Source organism: Petromyzon marinus, chromosome 38, assembly GCF_048934315.1.
Source record: "Petromyzon marinus isolate PM22_M1 ecotype Great Lakes invasive population chromosome 38, UKy_Petmar_22M1.pri1.0, whole genome shotgun sequence".
In the NCBI taxonomy this organism is placed as follows: domain Eukaryota; kingdom Metazoa; phylum Chordata; class Hyperoartia; order Petromyzontiformes; family Petromyzontidae; genus Petromyzon; species Petromyzon marinus.
Window position 1 is genome coordinate 579,691 of NC_133704.1, and position 26,483 is coordinate 606,173.

General features: G+C 43.1%; 1 protein-coding gene across 1 annotated transcript in view; it reads right to left on the reverse strand.

The window, feature by feature from the left end:
• The window catches only part of LOC116950298 (nitric oxide synthase 1-like), a 187,169-nt gene that overhangs the window by 99,188 nt on the left and 61,498 nt on the right, over positions 1-26,483 (reverse strand). The window contains exon 2 of the mRNA XM_076072480.1: positions 21,225-21,267. Coding sequence (XP_075928595.1) covers positions 21,225-21,267 — 43 coding nt within the window. The remainder of the gene's footprint in view (positions 1-21,224; positions 21,268-26,483) is intronic.

The window sequence follows — 26,483 nt, forward strand, 5'->3', positions numbered from 1 at the left end:
TAATCTTGGTGGTCTGGCAGCAGAGGGTTTCAACGATAACTTTTTGGTCTCATCAATTAATGCTGTTGAATCAGAGATGATTTTGTTCGTTTTGGTAACCAGGCTGTTGGTGGGATCTCTTTTTATTTTTGTATAGCTGCCATCGTTGAGTAGTTCTTGAATTTTGTTGTTGAATTCTGTTTTGTCCATGATGACAGTGGCATTGCCCTTGTCGGCTGAGAGGACGACAATATCATCTCTCTTTTTTAATTGAGATAATTCAAAACGTTCGTCTTTGCTGATGTTGCTGGGTGGCAACTTAGGGTTTTTGAGGGTTGCAGCGATTTCAGATCGTGCTACGTCTGCAGCGATGTGACTCAAGCCCTTGAGTGCAACGTCGACATGGGCAATGATATCATTAACCGGTAAGTGTCTCGGTGTGACAGCAAAGTTTAGACCTTTAGCTAAAACGGATTTCAGACCATCAGAAATGGAACTGTTACTGCGATTAATTACGACTTTGTTGACGTCTATCTTTTCAGTGTGTGGATCCGATTTTTTGCTGGAGAGGTGATTGAATTTGGAAATCAAATTGTCCCTACATTTGGTCGACATAGTGGCAGCCGAAGAGGTAGTCATATTGTCTACATGTTCCCAATCGGATGTAGACATTGTTGCTGTCAATGTTAAGTGTGATTTGTAGAGTGTCTTGTCTAACTGATCGAGTTTGGTGCGTGTAAGTCTGATTTTTTCCGAGATAAGAGCGAAGCTAGTTCTAGCTAAAATTCGTTTTGCATTGAGAGAAGTTGCAACAGCAGAGGTTAGTGTAAATGCGGTTGGTATTACCTTAGAGTCGCGGCATCTCTTCAGAAAGGTGAAAGACTCGATTAGTTGAGCCTTCTTATCCCGGAGTCTGTTGAATGATCTTAAGGTGGTGTGGAATCCCTCTCCAAAGAGGCGGTTAAAGTTCGATTTAAAGCTTTCGTGACTGTAAGGATTCATCTTCTTTGGTTCTTTCGGTAAAGTCACGTAGAATGAGAATAAAATAATAAATTGATAAAATGAAATAACAATAATATTCTCACGACGTTTCGGCCACAACACAAGCGGCCTTCATCAGGTGAAGGGGACGAGACTGTCTGGAGGACAGCGCTGGAGTGAGAAAACCACGCTGAGATCACGACCTTTAAGCTGTGCGAGAAGAAACAAAGCGCCTTGACAAAGGAATTAGTATATAATTTAGCATTGAAGTGGCTGAGTGATTAGCTTGTGACTGGTCACAGAAAAGGCTATGTTAAAGTTAAAGCATACACATCCGCAAAGGCACCCCTTGACAAAGGAATTAGCATAGAATTTAGCATTGAAATAGCTGAGTGATTAGCTTGTAACTGGTTACAGAAATAGCTATGTTAAAGTCAGAGCATATACATTCACCGAGGCACCTAGTACAAATCAAACAGGAGAATTTAGCATTGAAATAACTAGGCGAATTTACCATTGAAATAACTGAGTGATTAGCTTGTGACTGGTCACAGAAATGGCTATGTTGAAGTCAAGGCCTACACATCTGAGCTATTCACAGTAACTGGGCATACAATACAATATATAATGAATACTATATAGTGAACCAATAAAAAAACTAAAATATAAATTATCTCAATGTTATCAATAAACTCTATATTCTCCAATCAGCTAAGCTACCAACAATAAGTCGTTATATATCACAATGCTATATGGCGAAAAATGGGTGGATTCTTACCCTCAACTTTAGCAACACGGATAGCTACGGGTCCCGTTCAGATGGACGAGTTCATCCATGGTTGGAACAGAGGAGGGGGAGAGAGACAGCTGCGAGGCGCAGCTGTCTCTCTCCCCCTCCAACACGGATAGCTATGGGTCCCGTTCACTGCCACTCTACGCCCGACCTTATGGAAGAGGTACGTGGATGACACCTTTGTCATCTGGCCACATGGCCAGCCTGCTCTAGACCAATTCCGCGACCACATCAATTCCATACAACCAGCCATCAGATTTACCATGGAGGTCGAAAAAGATGGCAAACTACCCTTTTTGGATGTCTTAATTAAAAGGAGACATGATGGTTCAATGAGCCACTCTGTCTACAGGAAAGCTACCCATACAGATGCTTACTTGAAACCGGATTCCCACCACCATCCATCCCAGAAGAACTCCCTCATCAAGACTCTATACCATAGAGCCCAATGCATTTCCGACCAGGAACACATTACCAGTGAACTCAAGCACGTACACCAGGCTCTCAGGGCTAATGGTTACTCCGACTACACAATCCGCAAAGCCATCACTCCAGTCATGAGGAAGGATCCTCTTGTGGAGCCACCCAAAACCATCACCTTACCCTACATTGCAGGGGTCACTAAAAAGATCTCCAAAATCCTGAACACAGTATATAAAATCCGTGATCTAGTTCCATCTGTAAAAGATGCTGTTCCAGACATACAGTACCCGGGCGTTTACAAACTAAAGTGCCTCTGTGGTAGTAGCTACATTGGAGATACCAAACGACATATCTCGGACTGCATCCGCGAACATAAAGCAGACTTGAAACACGGTAGAACGAACTCCTCTGCCGTGGCAGATCACTGTTATAATTCAGTGGGCTCACATGACATTGACTTCTCCAAGACAAAGGGTATTTGCAAGCCATATGGCTACCATGAGAGATTCGTTCATGAGGGCATTCACATATACAAGCACAGAGACAATTTCAACCGAGAAGATGGATTCTGGCTTAGTAACCATTGGAAAGATGTTTTAAACCATTTCCGTTCTTAATTAATTGTATTTTACGATGACCTTCAGACCGCAGCTCTTTCGCTGGCATTGACTCTTAATACCTCTCACACCACGGTCAATGGTATGGTTTACAACATGGAGTATAACAGCGCCTCGCAGCTGTCTCTCTCCCCCTCCTCTGTTCTGACCATGGATGAACTCGTCCGTCTGAACGGGACCCGTAGCTATCCGTGTTGCTAAAGTTGAGTGTAAGAATCCACCCATTTTTCGCCATATAGCATTGTGATATATAACGACTTATTGTTGGTAGCTTAGCTGATTGGAGAATATAGAGTTTATTGATAACATTGAGGTAATTTATATTTTAGTTTTTTTATTGGTTCACTATGTAGTATTCATTATATATTGTATTGTATACCCAGTTACTGTGAATAGCTCAGATGTGTAGGCCTTGACTTTAACATAGCCATTTCTGTGACCAGTCACAAGCTAATCACTCAGTTATTTCAATGCTAAATTCGCCTAGTTATTTCAATGCTAAATTCTCCTGTTTGATTTGTACTAGGTGCCTCGGTGAATGTATATGCTGACTTTAACATAGCTATTTCTTTGACCAGTTACAAGCTAATCACTCAGCTATTTCAATGTTAAATTCTATGCTCATTCCTTTGTCAAGGGGTGCCTCTGCAGATGTGTATACTTTAACTTAGCTATTTCAATGCTAAATTCTATGCTAATTCCTTTGTCAAGGGGTGCCTTTGTGGATGTGTATGCTTTAACTTTAACATAGCCTTTTCTGTGACCAGTCACAAGCTAATCACTCAGCCTTTCAATGCTAAATTATATACTAATTCCTTTGTCAAGGCGCTTTGTTTCTTCTCACACAGCTTAAAGGTCGTGATCTCAGCGTGGCTTTCTCACTCCAGCTCTGTCCTCCAGACAGTCTCGTCCCCTTCACCTGATGAAGGCCGGTTGTGTTGTGGCCGAAACGTCGTGAGAATATTATTGTGTTATTTTATTTTATCAATTTATTATTTTATTCTCATTCTACGTGACTTTACCGAAAGAACCAAAGAAGATTAATCCTTGCAGTCACAAAAGCTTTAAATCGAAATCTTGCATATTCTTGGTTCTTTCGGTAAAGTCACGTTGAAGGGAAACAATAACGTGACTTTACCGAAAGAACCAAGAATATGAATCCCTGCAGTCACGAAAGCTTTAAATCAAAATTTAGTATCTTGCACTAAAGACGAATTACCTCAATTATCAACAGAAGGTGTCTATCGGATTAATTGTTTGTGGCAGATGCTATATTGGACAGACGGGACATAACATCAGCACAAGACTAAAAGAACACCAAAGAAATATTAAATTATCTCAAACACAACTGTCGGCAGTGGCAGAACATGCTTGTCAACAAGAACACTCAATTGATTTTGATAACGTTGAAGTGTTGTGTAAAACTAATTATTACTGGCAAAGACTAATTAGAGAATCCATTGAAACTGAGAGAAATAGAAATAACTTTAATCGCTCTGACAGCTACAGGCTTAGTGCAGCTTGGAAGCGTATTATTAAATAATACATATTACAATTCCTTATAGGGGAAATACATACAAATGAACGGATTACTAACGTAGCATATAATCACAATAACACATATTACAACTAATTACTAATCTACAACTCATTACTAATCATAACCATTGACTGATTAACAATCGATTATATAATTAAAATACCCCCCCCCCCCCTCCGCCTCAAATCACTGCACCTGAATGAGTTAAATGATGACGTCACCTTGCTGCTCTATTTAAGACCGGGAGCAAGTGAGGGCTTTACCATTCTGGCGAATTACCCGATGATGCTGGATGTAATTACCAGAGAAACGTCGTACTCAAATTGTAAATGATGTTGAGTCACTCTTCAACACACCGGTGGGCTAAAGTAGTGAACTATTTGTCCTTTGTAAACGTGACACAATTTTTTACTGTTTGGCCATGTCGGGTGGTGGAGGGTTACGACACATTTATAAATAACGCGATCCAACCCAAAAACCTTTATTATGAATCCATTTAACTGATTGGTCATTAATTCAAATGGAATAGAATCTGCCTGGTACATTTTCAAAATATATTTTTTGGAACATATCAATTTCCATGCTCCCTTGAGAAACAAAGAGTAAAAAAACAAGAATATCCCCTGGTTCATTTCTGAACGAAGCAACTCCTCCAGCAAAGATATGAAGCGTGGACCATAGCAAGGCAAATAAAACCTCCTGAAGCCACCTTAATGTCAGCCTCCATAAGATCACTGCTAAAAAAGACAAATCTGAATACATTGAATAATTATTAGAAAGCTCAAAAGACAATCCTAAATAAGTTTAGCCTGCCATAAAATTTATTCAGATCTCCACTAATTGGACATGGGTGCACATTAAATGTGTCATGGCAGAAATCAAAAGTTCAGAACTTGGGCTCCGGACCTCCCAAACCACCCTGCATAACCAACAGCAATGCTGTTGAAGCAGTGGAAGAATTTCTCTACCTGGGATCTGTACAGACCACTGATGGATGATGTAGACCTGATGTCATGCACCGGACCGGCCTCACCTCAGGAATAATGAATGGTCTGAACCGCATTTGCTTCCAGAAACGTCCAGGTCTGGACACCAAATTGACAGTCTACCAGTGCTTTGTTTTGTCAGTTTTGTTGTATGGTCCAGAGACCTGGACATTGCTTCAAGCTGATTTTGATCAGCTACAGTCCTTCCATATGCAATGCTAAAGACGATGGTTCAACTACGTCAGAAATGTCACCACCTGCAGCCGGTCTCATGGTGATTGAGAGCTTAGTTTGAAGGAGACGTCTGTAACTTTTTGGACACGTCACTCGTCGTGATGTGCAAACTACAGCAAAATTCGCACTTTAGTTGTCAGTAGATTTCAAAGTGGACTGACCCTCAAAGGAATGCGACACCTCAATGGCCGCCCCCCTGATATGTGGATCAAATATATCACTCGAGGTACCGGTGTATGCCAGCAAGAGCAGTTTATGCGAATGTAATTTTGAGAGTAAGGGGTCTGGTGGTGTGCCTTTATTGATGGAAAAGATTATATGGCAGATGGGAAGACTCTATGAGGATCAAGAGGACGGGAAGTGGAAGGGGAGGGAGCTGAAGAAGAGAGGGAGCTTGGGAGGGGAGGGAAGAGGAGGGCTGAGAGGAGTAATAAATAGATGTGATCTTAAATTTTGATTTAAAGCTTTCGTGACTGCAGTAATTCATATTCTTAGTTTTTTCGGTAAAATCACGTTGAAGAGAAACAACAAAACAACAAAATATATATAAAACAAACAAAAAATTCTCACGACGTTTCGACCATAACTCAAACGGTCATCATCAGGTGTGTCGGTTTGCATAAATTTATTTTGAAAACGGCATATTTATTTATATATATAAAAATAACGTTTGCGTCACGCGCAACGATTGGCTGTTTGCCAGGACTAGTCCATCTATTTTTTGAAAAGAGGAGGGGGGAGACGAAATTTGTTTTTATGTATGCTATCTGAAAGCCACTGTAACTTCTTCTAATGCGAAACGAATTCTTTTCAAAACTAGCTTAGCTCTTATCTCAGAAAAAATCAGACTTATACGCACAGAACTAGATCAGTTAGACAAGACACTCTACAAATCACACTTATCATTGACGGCAATAATGTCCACATCGGATTGGGAACATGTAGACAATATGACTGCCTCTTCAGCTGCTACTATGTCGACCAAATGTAAGGAAAACCTGATTTCCAAATTTAACCTCCTCTTCAACAAAAGACCGGACCCACACACCAAAAAGTTAGACGTTAATAAAGTCGTAATTAATCGCAGTAACAGTTCTATTTCCGATGGTCTGAAATCCGTTTTAGCTAAAGGTCTAAACTTTGCAGTCACACCTAAACACATACCAGTTAATGATATAATTGCCCAAGTAGACGTTGCTCTCAGGGGCCTGGGTCACATCGCTGCAGACGTAGCAAGATCTGAAATCGCTGCAACCCTCAAAAACGCTAAGATGCCAGCTAGCAACCTCAGCAAAGATGAGCGTTTTGAATTATATAAATTAAAAAAGAGGAATGATATTGTAGTTCTCTCAGCTGACAAAGGCAATGCTACTGTTATCATGGATAAAATAGAATACAACAACAAAATTAAAGAATTACTCGACGATGGTAGTTATACAAAAATAAAAAGAGATCCCACCAACAGCCTCGTCACACAAACCAACAAAATAATTTCTGATTCAACCGCATTAATTGATCAATCTAAACAGTTTTCGTTGAAACCTTCTGCTGCCAGGCCACCAAGATTATACGGCTTACCAAAAATACATAAAGTTGATACACCTCTTCGTCCCATAGTCTCTACTATCAGCTCCCCCACCTACAAACTAGCTCGTTTTTTGTCTGAAATCCTGCGTCCTTTCACTGGAAAGACCACCTCTGCGGTACAAAATTCTACTCACCTGGTATCAACAATCAAGGGTATTTCCCTGTCCCCAGACGACCTGCTTGTCAGTTTTGATGTAGTTTCCTTATTCACCAAGGTTCCTGTACCTGACACCATTGCAATCATTGAAGACTTGGTTCATCAAGGACTAAACACTGAGGTACCCCCCCTGGTGAGACACTGTTTAACCAATACATACTTCACTTGGAATGGAACTTTCTACAAACAAACTGAGGGCACCCCAATGGGCTCCCCCCTTTCTCCAGTTATAGCTAACATTTTCATGGAGAAATTTGAGACTGACGCCATCCAGACTGCCACTCTGCGCCCAACCTTATGGAAGAGGTACGTGGATGACACTTTTGTCATCTGGCCACATGGCCGGCCTGCTCTAGACCAATTCTTCGACCACATCAATTCCATACACCCAGCCATCAGATTTACCATGGAAGTCGAAATAGATGGCAAGATACCTTTTTTGGATGTCCTAATTAAAAAGAGACCTGATGGTTCAATGAGCCACTCTGTCTACAGGAAAGCTACCCATACGGATGCTTATCTGAAACCGGATTCCCACCACCATCCATCACAGAAGAATTCTCTCATCAAGACTCTGTATCATAGAGCCCAATGCATATCCGACCAGGAACACATAAGCAGTGAACTCAAGCACGTACACCAAGCTCTTAGGGCTAATGGTTACTCCGACTATACAATCCGCAAAGCTATCACTCAAACCATGAAGAAGAACCCTCTTGAGGAGCCTTTCAAAACCATCACTTTACCCTACATTGCTGGGATCACAAAAAAGATCTCCAAAATCTTGAATAAACACAAGATCCAGGTCCGTTTCAACACATTACATAAAATCCGTGATCTGGTTCCGTCTGTAAAAGATGTGATTCCGGACATACAATACCCTGGTGTCTACAAACTAAGTTGCCTCTGTGGTAGTAGTTACATTGGAGAAACCAAACGCCATATCTCGGACCGCATTCGTGAACATAAAGCAGACCTTAAACACGGTAGGACCAACACCTCGGCCGTAGCAGATCATTGTTCTAATTCAGTAGGCTCACATGCCATTGACTTTTCCAAGACGGAGGTTCTTTGTAAGCCATCTGGCTTCCATGAGAGATTCGTTCATGAGGCTATCCACATATACAAACACAGAGACAATTTCAACCGAGAAGATGGATTCTATCTTAGCAATCATTGGAAAGATTTGATAAATCATTTCAGTTCTTGATTGATTGTTCACGCTTACAGTGGCTTTCAGATAGCATACATAAAAACAAATTTCTTCTCCCCCCTCCTCTTTTCAAAAAATAGATGGACTAGTCCTGGCAAACAGCCAATCGTTGCGCGTGACGCAAACGTTATTTTTATATAAATAAATAAATATGCCGTTTTCAAAATAAATTTATGCAAACCGACACACCTGATGATGACCGTTTGAGTTATGGTCGAAACGTCGTGAGAATTTTTTATTGTTTTATATATATTTTGTTGTTTTGTTGTTTCTCTTCAACGTGACTTTACCGAAAAAACTAAGAATATAGATGTGATCTTATTTAGAAGAACAGAGAATGTGTTACAGGTTGAGGGGATGGCGGGGTTGATTAAGTTGGCCAGTAAAGTGGAGAAGAAAATTTAAGGCGTAGAATATTTTCTTTTGTATTTCCTAATGCATCATGAAAAAAGGTGGAGCAAAGAATGTGGTTTTGCAGGTCTTCAGTGCTGATGTACAAGTGTGTGAGAAACCAGTTCTGGCAGTGCACCTCCAAGCCATTTTCTCTTAAGTTGGTGCACAGAGGTTTTAGTGAATGACCTTCTGGTGTGTACCAAGGTGCCAATGATGCATGGGCGTACATGCATACAACAGTTGCCATTCGCTAAGTGGTGGTGATATCACCATGATGCTTGTGCCAAGCTAGGTGCACTTTAAGGCCATGTGAATTGTGACAGACTCACTGGCTAATCAAAGTAAAAACCCAGGTGTGATGGCTTAACTGAGATGACGAGCTACATCTGCTTCCGACTGTGCTAACTTGCTACGTTTCAGCCGCCCGGCGCTCGTTGTGAGCATCGCTCCTCCATCCGTTGTTGTTGGAAGGCAACTGCTCCCTCTATCTGGCAAAATAGAAGCTGCTTGAACATGTGAGACTGGCCCTGTGCATTGTGCTGCATGTGCATTGTAACTGCATGTTTTTTTCTTAAGAACGTTATGAACATATTCTTGGTTCTTTCTTCTCCAAGACAGAGGTTCTTTGCAAGCCATCTGGCTACCATGAGAGATTCGTTCATGAGGCTATCCACATATACAAACATATACAAACATGGTGCTAACGTTAAAAAACCCGCCACTTTTTTCCAAATGTGCTTTTCACACCTGATGATGATTGCTTGTGTTGCAGTCGAATCGTCATGAGAATGTATTGTTTTATATTTTTATTATTTTACTGTTTCCCTTCTACGTGACTTTACCGAAATAACCAAGAATATGAATCCCTGCAGTCACGAAAGCTTTAAATCAAAACGTTATGAACCTATAAATAGTATTTTAAATGTCATTAAACAACACACCCCTTGGTACTTTTGCACTTTTCTCAATGGTCTCTGCAGGCTAAAAGGAGGCAACTGATCACACAATGTCATTAATTTTCATTTTTTACATTGTTCTTCTGACCTGTTGCCTTAGGATACATTTTGTTTTGGGATGGAATAGCTGACATATGTATATCCCATATATAAATAATTGTGCTAAGAATTCAAACAACCATTTAAATATGCTGAAGAAAGTGTTCCCTAACGTTCTATGAACAACTTGTGTTCTCCCCGAATGCGTTTGATATGCTTCAGGTTAACCCAAAATGAGGAGTTCGCGGTGGAAATATGTTAACTACCTCAGCTGGTACACAGGAGTACGTGGGTTTGATCCTGACCCTGATGCCTATATATTTAGAGTGTACATGTTCTCCCCGTAGTCGCGTGAATTTTTCTCCGGTTCCTCTCGCTTTTCCCTTCACATTAAAAATCAACATGCGTTTAGAGTATTTGGCTGCTAAACATTTCACGTGATAAGCCACTTCGTTGAGCTATCATTTGTGGCCAGGTTGCATCTGAAAAAAAGCTATATAGCTCAGTGGTCCTTACCTGGTAAAATAAAACGTTTAGTTTAGAAACAATAAAACAAGTTCAAACCAGTTCAAAGTTACATATTAACTCAAAAATAACAAAACAAAGACCTCCCACGTGTAATCTCTCGTGCAGACTACATGGGAGGTCTTTGTTTTTTCTACATTTTACGAAAAATATCATTAATGATTTTTCTGCCAGTTTTGCACATGAAATAAAATCAATTTTATTTCATAAAATCTATTTTATTTCATAAGCAAAACTGGCAGAAAATCTATTGTTTCTTCCATATCTCACCGTAAAATACCATTCTGAGGGGTTAACTGCAGTATTACCAAGAACATAAGCATTAAAGTATGGATGATAGAAAATGTATGAACACCGCAATGTTGATTGCTTTGATTGCGTATGGTGTGTGCATTCAAATGCCAAATACAGTGCAGAGAATCAGTCATATATCATAAGCAATCAAATAAATAAGCATCACAACAAAGCAACAAATATACACAACACTCAAAACATACAAACACAACAAAGACTTACACATTGGATAGCATTTATCAAATATACTTTGATCCATGCTTTGATGATTATGTTCGACGTCAGGGGCTCCCAAACTTTGCCAACTTGCAACCTACCTGCAGTGGGAAGCCAAATCATTTTCTGTGACCCATGCCCAGTGAGACCGTGTGAGAACACCAGTGGTGGCTGCAGCTGATGACTTCTAAGTCAGAGAAGGCATAAGTACAAATCCTTACAAATTCTGGAAGTCATACGTACCTTTGTCGCTAACGAGAATTGTTTGGATTTAAAGAAGGCTTCGAACATGGAAAAAAGATGTGTGTATATATAAACACACAAGTATCTATTACAAAGGCAGTGTGTGGCTATGTGGATGGGAAGAAGTAAAAACGTATGTCGTCAACAGAATGAGCCGCGCAGAAGGTCTATGACGCCCCGAGTTATTGGATTCCAAAACACTTTTCACTGCCGTCTGTGAAGTTTTCCTTGGGGCCCCTGCTGACCTACACGGAACTCTGCGTATTTTCACCTGGGGTCACCTGTTAACTATGACCGATTATAATTAGGCAAATCCAAAAAGCTTCACATTATCTTGGACACATCAGCCCATCTCTTTAGCTCGTGCCATACCCATTTAGCCCCCTCTATGTGGCCAAATAGAAATCGCTTCGGCATGCAGTGGTTGGGCATGCAAGCCAATCGGACTGCATCCAGACCGTTCAGGGATCTGTGAGCTCATCACACAAGTCAGTCTGTTTAAACCCAGAATGGATCAGAGACAGGCCAGCTTTAATGTTTCCAGCCGGCACAGATGTTTCTTCAGAGGGGCCCAGGTTTCACAGGCATAGAGAAAGGAGTACATAACTGTGGCCGAAAACCTTCGTATGGAGCAACGGGCCAGGTAACTTCCACACAGCGAAACACACCACAGCGCCCTAAAATAAACCTCCACCTTCTGATTGTATTGCGGGTATTATAAAGCTTTACCTTACATTCCTGCCTGCCTGCCTCAGCAGTGGTGTTAAGTGGTGTAAAGTGTGCATACAGCACTCTCCAGATTTTCTAAATGGGTTTGTGAATAAACCTTACTCAAAATGAATTTGGAATCAAAGAATCCCCCCTCAAATCAAGTCGTTATGCACAACTGCTCTTTTGCATCTTGTTTATGAGGTACATTTCTAAGAGACGAATGTAAAGAGGGTTATGTCATGGCTTAATGGTACTTTTAAAGGTAGTATTTAAATCTGTATATACGTGTGAAAAGGGGGACTCGAATCACGTAAAGTCACGTAGAATGAGAATAAAATAATAAATTGATAAAATAAAATAACACAATAATATTCTCACGACGTTTCGGCCACAACACAAGTGGCCTTCATCAGGTGAAGGGACGAGACTGTCTGACAGACAGAAGATGAATCCTTGCAGTCACGAAAGCTTTAAATCGAAATCGAATCAGTCTGACAGACAGTCTCGTCCCTTCACCTGATGAAGGCCGCTTGTGTTGTGGCCGAAACGTCGTGAGAATATTATTGTATTATTTTATTTTATCAATTTATTATTTATTCTCATTCTACGTGACTTTACCGAAAGAACCAAAGAAGATGAATCCTTGCAGTCACGAAAGCTTTAAATCGAAATCGAATCACGTAGTTTACTCACAAATATGAGAGCATCGTCCAGGTGGCTCCGATGTGTCGTACTTAAGCCCTTGTATTGTTCTCCCTTCTTAACCGCTGCATGCCCTTCAGCCAATCCAACTATAATTAAACAATGGGGTTTTAATTTACCCTAATTATTCCTTTACTTTTTCTGGGCTTTTAGCGTATTGAACTGTTCCAACAAATCCGCACCTCCCGCTCACGACCTACCATTCCGATTAGTGCTAGCGGGCAGCCAAACGCGTGAGTCGTTGCGTTTGAACGTGCCAGCCATAGCAGCTTGTATGTTACACACTCGAAATGAAGGACGTGGACAGGTGCTCCAAATCGAGGGCAAACACATTTATACTGGCAGGAACCTCCTGGTTACACCAGCCCACAGGGGATCATTGTGTCCGTCCGTCGTACATCCAAAAATGGGAGGGGTGGGGCTGGGTGGAGAGGGGAGGGTGGGGAGGGGCTGGGTGGGGAGGGGAGGGTGGGGAGGGGCTGGGTGGGGAGGGTGGGGCTGGGTGGGGGGCTGGTCACCCCGTGATGCCCTTATAAACCTCAACGTTTAACCTACTCACACCGGCTTGTGCCCGCCCTCACAGTCGGGCATATTTGCGGAATACATCACGCCGCCGTTGACCCTGACCATTGACTGAGCAACCCAACGTTCCTACCAGCTTCCTCCGCAGGAATGTGCTTATGGTCAATCTGTAAAATGCAACAGCACATGTGTCACACACAGCAATCCTCAAATGAGTCGCCATTAACCACGTGACTGGTGTACCAGTCCGGTTAATCAATAACAGTTTCTCTTAAACCCAATTCCTCTACTGATAAACCATCTTTGTCTTTGACAATAACCTTTGCACTTCACTATTCGAATATTACTTTAATCCTAAGCTGTACGTCTATCTATACCATCCACTTATATCGGTAGCTTACACCCATTATCTGTACTGTATGTGTACAGTATACATACTGTACTTGTCACCATTGTACAACTTACTACTATACATATTCTATATTCTCAATAGCATTGCAAGTAGTCAGACTCCGGGTGAATGGGCATAGTTATAGAATAAACAGTATTAGGGTTAGATAATTACAAGTGTAGAGTAGGAGTTAGTGACGTCATGTCACGCTCGCCCTTTGGTACAATGATGTCACAGATGGTGACGTCATGCACAGGGGGCCAGACGGTGATGTCATGACCCCCTGGGAGATTTAAGCTGGAACCCGTCACGGGTTCAGGGTCGTCTGGAGGGTCCGGGAACATGAAGAGTGAAAGTCGGGACCCAGGGTAGGGGGAAATTGGCACCAGGCTAGGGTAGCCTGTGGGTGTGCTAGGGACCTCCACAATACCCTTCCCCCGGTGGAGCGATGGGACCCCGGGGTAGGGGGAAATTGGCACCAGGCTAGGGTAGCCTGCGGGTGTGCTAGGGAATCCCCAGTACCTTTCCTCTGGGGTGTGGAGTGTAGGCAGTGAGTGTGCAGTACACGGAGTCGTGTGCGAAGAGAGGTCTTTAATAAAAACAACTGGCGCAAGCCCCCTACACGGAGATCTGCCTCCAAGTCATCATTTACGCCTCAACACAAGTATTAACTACAGTACGTCATCCTTTAGAGTGCACAGTGCTAAAACCCCTCTTATTGAATATATCACAAACTAACAATTCAAAGCCAAGCTTGAAGTCTAGAATAAGTCTAGAATATTTATATAACGATCAAAAAATAACCTTTGGGTCCTTTACCTGTAGAATGTAACAGCACGTGTGTCACACACAGCAATCCTCAACCGAGTTGCCATTAACCACGTGACTAGTTTACAAGTTCAGTTAATACTGGTAGGAACCTCCTGGTTACACCAGCCCACGGGATTAATGTGTCCGTCCGTCGTGCATCCAAAAATGGGAGGGGTGGGGCTGGGTGGAGAGGGGAAGGTGAGGAGGGGCTGGGTGGGGAGGGAGGGGCTGGGTGGAGAGGGGAGGGTGGGGAGGGGCTGGGTGGGGAGGGTGGGGAGGGGCTGGGTGGGGAGGGGCTGGGTGGGGAGGGTGGGGCTGGGTGGGGGGTGGGGAGGGTGGGGCTGGGTGGGGAGGGGCTGGTCACCCTGTGGTGCCCTTATAAAACTCAACGTTTAACCTACTCACGCCGGCTTGTGCCTGCCCTGACAGTCGGGCATATTTGCGGAATAGACCACGCCGCCGTTGACCCTGGCTATTGATTGAGCATCCCAAAATTCCTACCAGCTCCCTCTGCAGGAATGTGTTCAATAACCCTGCCAGCCACCCACAGGCCCAACTCAGTTGTCGCATGCTGGTGTACACAGGTGCATTGATGTACTGCACAGCACGTAAGGACTTTCACAAAACCACCCTTTACTCCCTAGCTGCATGAGGAAATCATTAAGAGTGGTCCATTCCTAATGTGCCACATATTGTTCTCTCTTCTCAACCGCTTCATGCCCTTCAGCCAACTCAAGTATAATTAAACAATGGGGTTTTAATTGACCCTAATTATTCCCTTAAATTTTCTGGGCTTTTAGCGTATTCAACTGTTCCACCAACCCGCAACTCCCACCAGTGGTGTCACTAGGGTTAGTATCACCTAGTGCGGTAACTCATTGTGTCACCCCCCATGGACCTCCTCCCGTACCAGACCATACAGAATCCTTAGTAATGTTTTTTGTACTAATATTACTCGTAAATCGTAATTCCCGTATATCACAGAACGTAATGGCACTAGTAATGACATAAGTAATAACAACTAGCAAAATAAAAATTACATCTTTAAATTACAATATCATACACACAGCCTAAATGTATTTATATAGTTTTTTGTGTCTTCTTGGTTCTTTCGGTAAAGTCACGTGGAATGGAAATAAAATAATAATAAAAAACATAATAAAATAAAATTTTATTTTATTATTTTATTTTATTATTAATAACATTTTATTTTATTATGTTTTATTTTATTATTTTATTTCCATTCTACGTGACTTTACCGAAAGAACCAAGAAGATGAATCCCTTTAGTCACGAAAGCTTTAAATCGAAATTTAGTTTTAAGTGGTTAAAGTGAAAATTCGGTAAGAAAACAATAAAATTCGAACAATATAATTCGAAGTTAAAAAGACGTCAGAATATTTAAGAACTACATTAAATCAGATATATTTGCAAGACAGTGATGTTTTTAAAGAAAATTTTAATAAGACTAAAATTAAAAAAACTGAATGTAAGATTTAAGTTATTTCTAAACATGTATCAAGAAACATAGCATTTCCCCCCACTTCATGTTTTAAATTGTCAATTTCTCTATTTAGTTATCAAAGCGTTATATAATCAATAATTGTTCTACATGTAAGTTTATTATCAATTTGAATAATAGAATAGCATGTGATATAGTTGTAAATTGCTTAAATGTAATATTTCTTAGATTATATGAATAGTAACAACATAATTGTTTTGTAAAATCTTTCTACATTGAATTACGACATTACTAGTTACAACATTATTAGTAACTGAGCGGAAGACTTTTTTTAATTTTTCTCCTTTTATTTCAATTACTACTTCATTCTCAAAAAAGTTATTGATATAGGTTCAGAAATACTAATTACCACAATATTGTAGCTAAAACACCAGAAAATTTGACAAAATCAGCGACTATAAAAACATCAGCAGCAACGAAAACAACAGTGCGCGCTTGTAGCGCGTGCAGACGAAACCACGTGATTCGAAGCGTCATTGTAACTGAGTAACAATGACATCTCTGACCGGAGCGCATTAGAAGGTTAAAAAAGTTAATTAGCATGGAGTTTTAGCCTTGTACATGTAAGCTGGGCTTACGAAATTTGTTGTTGTTGTTATAACTGCAAGGATATTTTGATTAAAAATACATTTCTGCTGAAACACTGCACAAAAATGTTATAGACAGTCATTTTGGTGTCACTCCCTCTGATCGTGTCACCCGGTGCGGTCCGCACCCCCCTGCCTCCTGCTCACGACCTACCATTCCGATGAGCGCAGCCAATCGCTTGAGTCGTTGCGTTTGAACGTGCCAGCCATTGTAGCTTGACAGCTAGCCAATGGGGTACAACCATTTGCATGTCTGAAAGCTGCATACCCGAACAAACTCTACACTATCCTGAGCTAAGATTCAAGTAAAGAGGGCAGATGAAAAGCTTTAAAGGCATCCTGAAATAGGATCTGAACAAAGCAAACATCTCCGACTCGAACTTCAAACAGCTGGAAACTGACAGGAGCATACGACACCACATCACGAAAGTGGGCATGCAATAATTTGCACAGAATCACTTTGCACAATTGGGGATGGAGCACCAGAAATATAATCAGTCTAACGAGGCAAATGGATCTGCATCCAAAGCGGCAAGCGCTGTCTCTCCTGCAATTGGTCTGTCAGGCCACATGAAGACCCTCATCATCCTCAAACCTGATGGATATAAACGTGGAATGGGAATGTTTGAATGGTCCATGACCCACCGTGCAGCTTCCATGTTTACCATCAGGTGCATGCAACGTGCCTTGCATCATAGACTGTGGCAAGTGATATCAGAACTGGTTTCACCCCTCCCCCACCCCCTGCCTTCAACCTGCACTCACCAGCGTTGTGAAGTATGGTAAAAAATATATAATTGACCAATATAGGGTGAGGAGGCATTCATCTATATTTGTGGATTGAGAATGGTTGGAATTTGGTTTACATCATTATTGGCACTATAATGGATATGGCTTGGTCCTCTCATGAAACTAAAACTAAACTATTTTTATTTTACCAGGTAAGGCCCACTGAGCAATCAGCTGTTTTTCAGAACCGACCTGGCTATCACAAATGATAGCTCAACTAAGTGGCTTATCATGTGGAAATTTACAGCAGCCAAATAAACGCATGTTTATAAATGTGGAGCGAAACACCGGAGGATCCAAAGAAAAATCTTAATCATAATAAGATTTATATAGCGCCTTTACCAATGCGCTTTACAGGAATTATAAAATTGTACAGAGCGTGATAATAATTTGAGATGAAGAATGAGCTTATTGTACATGGTGTAGTTTTAATGCAGTAAAGCAAGATGGATTGATAAGGGGTTGGGATCAGCCTGGTGGTAGTTGGGGGGCGAAAGAAAAATGGGGGGGCTGAAAGGTAATCAGCCAACATTGCATTGGGAAGACAAAGGGAAGCGGCGAGGGGCTGGAGCCAGGAGGGAGAAGAGAGCCATGGCAATGGAGTTTCCCGCACCGCTGACGACGTCCACAACATCCATGTAGTGCAGCAGCGGTGTCCCAGCTGGGCCCGCGATGAGGAAGAACCCGCAGCCTCGGCCCGGCTCGCTTGCCACAGACGCGAAGTTTCCCTCCGTGCCCGGCATGCTAATAGGGTGAAGACTCCCACAGCAGGAGCTCGACCTCCCATCCTTGGAACCGCGCAAAGCCCCAATGTCCTGGGGCTGCCGATGCTTCGGCAGCCACATAGCCCCGAAAAGGAGCCGCCAGACATGGGTGATGGAGTGGCCCACCGGTCTCGTGAGATGACGCAGACGTTGCACGGCACCAACGTGGCCAGGTAGGGAACCACCGGCAGCCAGGCCACCAAGAGGACACCCGGTGGGCCCTGGGGCAGGCAAGAGACGCGGCAGGGGAGCAGCACCGAACGTAAGGGGCCGCGAGGAAGCCATGCGGTGCGGGCGACGGTGCGGCCCAGGGAGGAACCGCTGGCAGCCAGGCTGCCTAGAGGTTGCCGGGAGCAGGCAGGAGATGTGGTCGAGGAGCGGCGCCTCCAAAAAAACAAAGGTGTCGCCAAAATAATAAATAAAATAAATAATAGTGGTGGAGGACAGGAAGAAGAAGGGGAAGAGAGGAGAGAGAAGTACAAGAGGCAAGGGATGGCAGAGGGAAAGTAGGGATCGAGCATATGGCTGCTGCTGCCAGCTTACACAGTGCTGCCGACATCAGGTGCCAGGGTCGGCATCGAACCCACGATCACCTATATACCAGGCGAGGTAGATAACATCTTGTTATGTCACGTTATATGGACCGTGGAGGTCGACAGGAGGGGGAACCCAATGTGGTTTCAGACCAGGGCAGCCTTACACAGATGCCTTATTCTGTGCCTGTCTGCTACAGCAGAATTGTAGAGAATTCCAACAGGACCTACATCTCTGCTTAATTTACCTCGTCAAGGCATTTCATACCATACATAGGCTACAGCTTTGGGTTGTTCTTCGTGCTCAGAATCATGAAGGGCCTTCATGATGGTGACCATGCCCTGATAAGGCTACGTGGCCGGGAGTCATAGCCATTCGCTGTTTACCTTGGGGTGCAATAGCAATGTCCTCTGGCTCCCACATTACTTAACATCATCTTTGACCATGTAGTTTGAGAAGCTTTCCATGACAGTATCAGAGGAATTTCCATCTGGTACAGATATAAGGGGAGGCTGATCGATGCCCGGTGCAGTCGAGGGATTGTTTCCTATTGGTCAACCATGTTATGTATGCTGATGATCTGGTGATTGCTCACTCAGATGAGTCGGAGGCACTGCTGCTGAACCTGGAGCTTGCCACTAAGAGATGGGGCCTTACCCCCATTGGCGATGGGGCAGCTATGGAGACAGTGGGGAGTTTTTCATACCTGGGCATCGTTGGTTACGTACGTTGCGATAGAAGTTCAACATACATATTTATGACCAGCACCAGTTTGACACCAGAGGTCTAACTTCAAATCAGTCAGGCAGCATTATCTTTTCATCGGCTGTGTAACGCTGTGTGGAAGCTACCTGGTTTGTCGCTCCACAAGAAGCTTCAGGTCTTCTGAGCCACAGGCATTCCCTTCCTTTATGCTTGTGAAACGTGGACCCCTCTAGTGGAACATCTGTGCCAGTTATTAACATTCAGGCTGGCCTACCTACGATCCATCCTGGGATTAACCCGAGTGCATTGTATGAGGAACTCACAGATCCTTGAAAGATCTGGACACAGCCCCAACAGTGAGCTCCTCTGGCAGGCACAACTGTGTTGGGTCATGTAGCCCGCATGCCCAGCCATGTCCAAGGAGCTTCTATTTGACAGGCTAAAGAGAGCTAAATGAGCATGGGCCGGAAAAGAGATGGACTGATGCGATAGTAGAGAAGAATATGGAGGTGAGTGAACTTGCTAAAGACTGCTACCAGTGGTGTCCAGATTAGCCTCTATGGAGGTTTGTGAATGACGCCACTTGGTGGTTGGAGGCAATCGTCCTCCAACAACAATGGAGGGCAGAGGAACGACGCTAACAATAACGAGCGGAGCACCAGGTGGCTATAATGCAGCAGGTTGGCACAGTTTGGGGCACAGCTGGTGCATCTGCCAGGCATCTCAGTCAATCTATGTCAGCAGGGTCTGTCCCATGACCTCCTGTCAGTGAGCCTTTGACACTTCACGTAGCCTCAGAGTGCACCTGACCTGGCACAAGCGCCATGGGGATGTCACAACCACAAAGTAGCGAATGGTGGCTGTTGTTGGAATTGTTTGAGTGTGTTATTTTCCGTGAGAATGTCTTCATATGCATGTGAGAGAGTGAGTTTATCTCTTGTTTTTTGTTTAATGTGCTTCGTTTTTTGTTTTCTGTTTACCGTGGTTTTGTGTTTGTCTCTATACTTCCGTCTGTTTCCGCCCGCGCTCTTGCGCCCCTTGCTTTCTTCGGCTTCTCCCCCTCCCCCCACCTCTGCTGCTTATTTAAGCCTGTCTGTTCATCCCTCCAGCCCTTTTCTTGCTTCTCTGTCCGTCTTTCCTCTTCTTGCCTCTTGGTGTCCCTGTATATGTATTTCTGCTACCTTGTACCTCGTATTTGTTCACTCTGTCTATGCTGGTGTTTTCACCCCAGAGGATGAACACGAAATTTAGCACTCCTCTGAAATTGTTGGCCGACTGGTTGTGCATCACGTAATTTTTTTTTAGGTTTGTTGAATTCTCGTCTCTCACCCACACTCTTCTCACGCACATACTCAAAGATACACAAAAACTCAAACGTAACAAAACAAACATCCCCTGTATTACCTGCATAGACTGTTGGGACAAGTGCTGATAGTGAGCAATTATGAAGAGAATCTAACTCCGGTTACTGGGTTTGTAGCATAGTGCGTGAATTAACATGCCACTGCTCCCCCAAAAGACATGCATACAATGAATGTATAGTCACTTGCAAGCCGGAGGCATCAACAATGATAATTAAGGAAAGTATAATTTTAAAAAGAAAACAAAATTCACCGTGTGTTAATCTACCTGTAACCTATGAGCTTCAATTATTGGAGATTTGCATACTTTACCATTATGGTTGTTTACCCAAGAAACTCTCACCGAGTCGCGATTCTTGCAGAAGTGACCGATGTTGCAATGTGTATCCGATTGTAAATCTTCAGCATTGGGATGTTTAGCCAAAACTAGTTCAAAAGTACTTTTTTTTTACTGATGGAAAAAAACCGGAGGAGCCAGAGAAAACCTATGTAGAACTGGAGGATAACGTAAAGCTCCACACAGAAAAATTGCCCGAGTCTGAAATCGAATCCAGGCGCTTCTTTCTGTGGGACACAGACGTTAATCTACACCAACCTGCCGCTCCCAGACTATATGTGTCTAGAGTCCAGGGTGGTGAGGGTAGGGGTTACCTGCGAGGGTCGTGAGCTCTCAGTCTCCATCGTCTTCTCTTGGCTGAGTGGACACAGAGAGAGGGGACATGAGGGAGTAAAGATATAGCACACGTATTGACCACACTAAACGTACAGCCAGGTTAACAGGTTGTTGGGACAAGTACTGTCAGTGAGCGCTTACGAAGGCCGATACGGCACACGATGGGGTGGGTGGCCAGAACCACCCCTGGCCGCCTTTGTCTCCCTTATGGCAACGTTTAAACACCGCACCAGGTGTTCATGTGAAGCTGAGTCGACCTAGGGGAGACCGATGATCAGTTCAGATGATCGTCACTGGTGTTGGCCGTGAGCAGAAATCGAACTCGTGTAGCCGGGTTTGTAGCGAAGCGTAGCGTTAACCGCTACACTACACAACACTAAACCAGGGGTCGGAAACCGGCAAATCCGAACCGCATGCAGCTCTTTAAGGACTGCTTCATGACGTTATTTATGAAGGACTGTCTCATATTCACATGAATTTCAGATCTTGAAATTGAGGTTTTTTTACTAATTCGAAAACAATGGCTCCTCGTTTTTTTTGGTTGCCGACCCCTGCACTAAACAGAATTCACATCACACACAACATTCGATACACCATACAGATACGAAACAGCAGTTCGGATACATTACGCCAGCATTACACACCACAGTAAAACTACAGACCAGATACATTACACCATTACCACTATGAACCAAGAAAGTCTGTTTGTGTGTAACACGCGTGACGTCACTCCACATGCCCCCCCTGTCATTAATATTCACGAGCGAGTGGATTTTTACACCCCCATGGTCGGTCCCCTATCGCCGTATGTCACCGGCACATCACCTTGTGTCACCGGCACATCATAACCACGCTCCCCTTGCCCTGACAACTCCCACCCGTTTCCAAAAGCAAAAATTGTCTCCTCCTCACCCTCCTGTGTGGCCCCTTTTGGGTCACTACAATCGTTAAAGAATTGAGTCCATTGGCCTGTAGGCTTTGCAAACCTAAATAATCCAGCAACCTACATCTCATTAGCAAAGATGTGAAGGTGAAATATTCCCCCCTAATACAGTCTTTATTGTATTACTTAATTGCTCATGGTGTTTGTATTAATACAAGCGTAAATTATTAACAAACCATTTCCTCTTGCGAGGTTTAGCTATCGCGATTTTGCGCCAAATTTATTGAGGTACAGTTTGCTTTTGGCGGTTGACAGCCACATTTCCTATATATACCAGTGCCGCTATACATTTACCGCAAGGGTATGCTGTACGTAAAATGTTGCATTCACTTGAAATTAAAATATTTTATTTACAGTACTTGGTAAAGCCCACTAAACTACAGCAGCAGGCGTCGGGATCGAACCCACGTCCTCCTGTATACCAGGCGAGGTAGTTAACATCTCGCCACCACGGTGCCCCAAAGCTAACAAAACGAAGCAATAAACACTGAGCAACAGTATTTTATACCTAAGTGACTTTACCGAAAGAACCAAAGAGTACTGAACAGCATTTATCAACATTATAATTATGCTCAATACTCTGGTCCTTTCTGTAAAGTCACGTAGGTATAAAACCTCTGTGATTTAATTTATTTTTTATTTAATTTATATTTTATATCTACGTGACTTTACCGAAAGAACCAAAGAGTATGGATCCCTGCAGTCACGAAAACTTCAAATCTAATTATGCTCAAGTTAACGCTTCGGTTAACCCCTTGAATTACATTTTACTGTGACATTCGAAAGGAAAATGTTTACTGCTAAAATTTTCCTCTGTCGATACCTGCGTCTCTCTCTGAGTCTCAGCGAATGCCTCAGTGAGTGAAGTATCTCAGTGAGTGTCTTAGTGAGTGAAGTGTCTCGGTGTCTGTGAGTGAAATGTATCAGTGACTGAGTGAAGTGAGTGTCTTAGTGAGTGAAATGTCTCTGTGAGTGAAATGTTTCTGTCTCAGTGAGTGAAGTGTCTCAGTGAGTGTATGAGTGCGGTGTCTCATTGACTGTCTCGGTGTTTCTCACCAGTATCAAGCTCCGCGTAAAAGTTGTCACTGACGGACCACGGCAAAATGAGCCCTCGAGCTGTCCTCTCGCGCCGTGGGCGAGGACGGATCGTGACCAATTAAACGGGTCACTCCAAAATCTGGAAGGCGCGGGGTGTTTTTTTCACGTACTCTACATAACCGGTTAAACCGGTAATTTAATAATTGTATGGTTCGACTCTGGCTGCAGCACCATCCTGGAAAAACGTATCAGCGAAGCTTCCCAAGGTAAAATTCATATTTATTCAGTGTCTACGGCACAATTAGGCACGATTGCGGCGCTATGTATTCAACTGTGATTATTTTAATTAATTTGCCAATCTGATATTGGGTGAAGGCTGCCTCACGTCGTGTCGGTCGTGGGGTGATTTGACCATACTTCACCACGCTGGTGCGTGCGTGTTGGTGAAGGCGACGGATTGACGGCGGCGCAGCACAGAGGTACGAAACAGCGCACTGCCTCTGCCGACCATGACGTCTGATGACACCGGATTCATTCATACAGTGGTCGCCCCATCCATACACTATCCAGGCACAAACTCTTGCTTAGCTTGCGGGACCTGACGAGGAAGAGCTTCGCGTTGATGATTTTGTTGGCGATTGGACTAATCACGACAAGGTTCCTATCTGAACAGATTCCCGAGATCCATATCTGATTCTGATGATTATTATGACTGCAACGATGTTGCTGCTGCTGATGTTGTTCAAGATTGTCATAACGATGCTGATGATTATGATGACCACAGCGATGCTGCTGAAAACGATGATAGCGATCGTGCATTCCAAGGCGCGGTATCTCACACAGAATCGATATTTCACAACAAGGATAAAGACTTAAAGCTTTCGTGACTGCAGGGATTCATATTCTTGGTTCTTTCGGTAAAGCACATAGAAGGGAAATAATAAAAAATCAATAATAACATTCTCACGACGTTTCGATTGCAACACAAGTAATCATCATCACCGCCACTTTTTAAAAAAAAATCTTGCTGTGGTTTTCACACATGATGATGATTGCTTGTGTTGCAATCGAAACATCGTGAGAATTTTATTGTGTTTTTTTTACCGAAAGAACCAAGAATAAGGATAAAGACAAATCCCCCGTATAGCCGTTGACAGACACTTGGGGTAAGTGCACTTATGAAGGCCGGCACGGCACACGAGGGGGGTCGGTGACCAACAACACGTCCGGACGCCTTTGTCTCCCCAGCGCTGATGTTCACACACCGCTCCAGGTACTAATTCAAGGCTGAGTCGACCGCGAGGAGGTCCAGGACTGGTTGAAATATTCGCCGTTATCATTGGTCGTGAGCGGGAACTCGGGTGGCCGGGTTTGTAGCACAGCGTAGCGCGAACCCCGCCGCTACACGAAACAACAATAAGCCAGGGGCCGTGAACTTGCGGATCCGGAGCCGCACGCGGCTCTTTAAGAACTGCTTCGTGATGTTATTTGTTTAAGTACCGCCTCTTGAAATGTTGGGTGTTTTTTATTTTTTACCAAATTCGAAAAAAATGTCTCTTGTTATTTTGGTTGCCGGCCCTTGCACTAAACACACTCCACCCCATACACCACAACATTCGATGCATCTTACAGATACGAAACAGTTCGGATACGTTACGCCATCGTTACACACCAGAGTAAAAGCACACAAACCGCATTACACCATAGCAGATTAACCACACCTTACACGTACACCACAACACAGATACACCACCACACAGACACATCGCAAACATCCCACACCAGGCATAAACATCACATATATAACTACCACTGACTGAATATACATCAGACCGCATTCCTGGGATTTTAACTTGAGCCATTATCAATCACGAGTTGGACAGTCACATTTAGCGCATGTGAATCTTGCATTTTTGGGCATTTTTTTAAGCGCTGTAGATGACCGATAGTTCATAGTTCATTTATTTGGTATAGCCCTGTGAGCCATTCGGCTCTTGAATCGGGTGCAACCGCAACAAACAAAAAACATGAACAAGAAAACGTCTTAAAGTGATTATGTGACTGTGCAAACAGAAAATACAGGAAAAAAATATCAAAATATTCCTGAAATAGCACCGTACATCAACGCTGTGCGCAAAAATCCCAGTGGGATGCAAGTCAAAATAACAACAACAACCACAAGACAACTAAGATTAAGGCCATCAGTCAACTCCGTACTACAATAAACAAAAAATGGCCAAAACAAAAAAAAACTTTTCGAAATCACCAAAATAAAAGCCAGAAATCCGTAAGGCAGAGATAGCAATGTAGTCTTAGGGGCCGTTCATAAATGACGTCACGCAATTTTGGACGATTTTTGACCCCCCCCCCCTCATCACACATCGTCACAAATGTCTGACCCCGCCCCTCCCCCTAGGTGAGTGACGTCCTTTATGGACGTCCCCTTATCTCACAACTAGATTATGCAGTCCTCTTTTATACCCTCTTCCTCGCTCCACCTCTTATCGTCTCATCAGTATCACACCATTTCTCCCCGGTCCCCGATGGACTGTCCCATATCGCCGTATATCAACATCGCATGACCTGTTACCATCACATCACCTAATGTTACCACCACATCACCTAATGTTACCATCACATCACCTAATGTTACCACCACATCACCTAATGTTACCACCACATCACCTAATGTTACCACCACAGCACCTAATGTTACCATCACATCACCTAATGTTACCATCACATCACCTAATGTTACTACCACATCACCTAATGTTACTACCACATCACCTAATGTTACTAGCACATAACCTAATGTTACCACCACATCACCTAATGTTACCATCAAATCACCTAATGTTACAATCACATCACCTAATTTTACCACATGACCTAATGTTACTATCACATCACCTAATGTTACTACCACATCACCTAATGTTACTACCACATCACATAATGTTACCACAACATCACCTGTTACCACAACATCACCTAATGTTACCACAACATTACCTAATGCTACCATCACATCACCTGTTACTACCACATCACCTAATGTTACCACCACATCACCTAATGTTACCATCACATCATCTGTTACCACAACATCACCTGTTACCAAAACATCACCTAATGTTACCACCACATCATCTAATGTTACTACCACATCACCTAAGGTTACCACCACATCACCTAATGTTACCATTACATCACCTAATGTTACCATCACATCAACTAATGTTACTACCACATC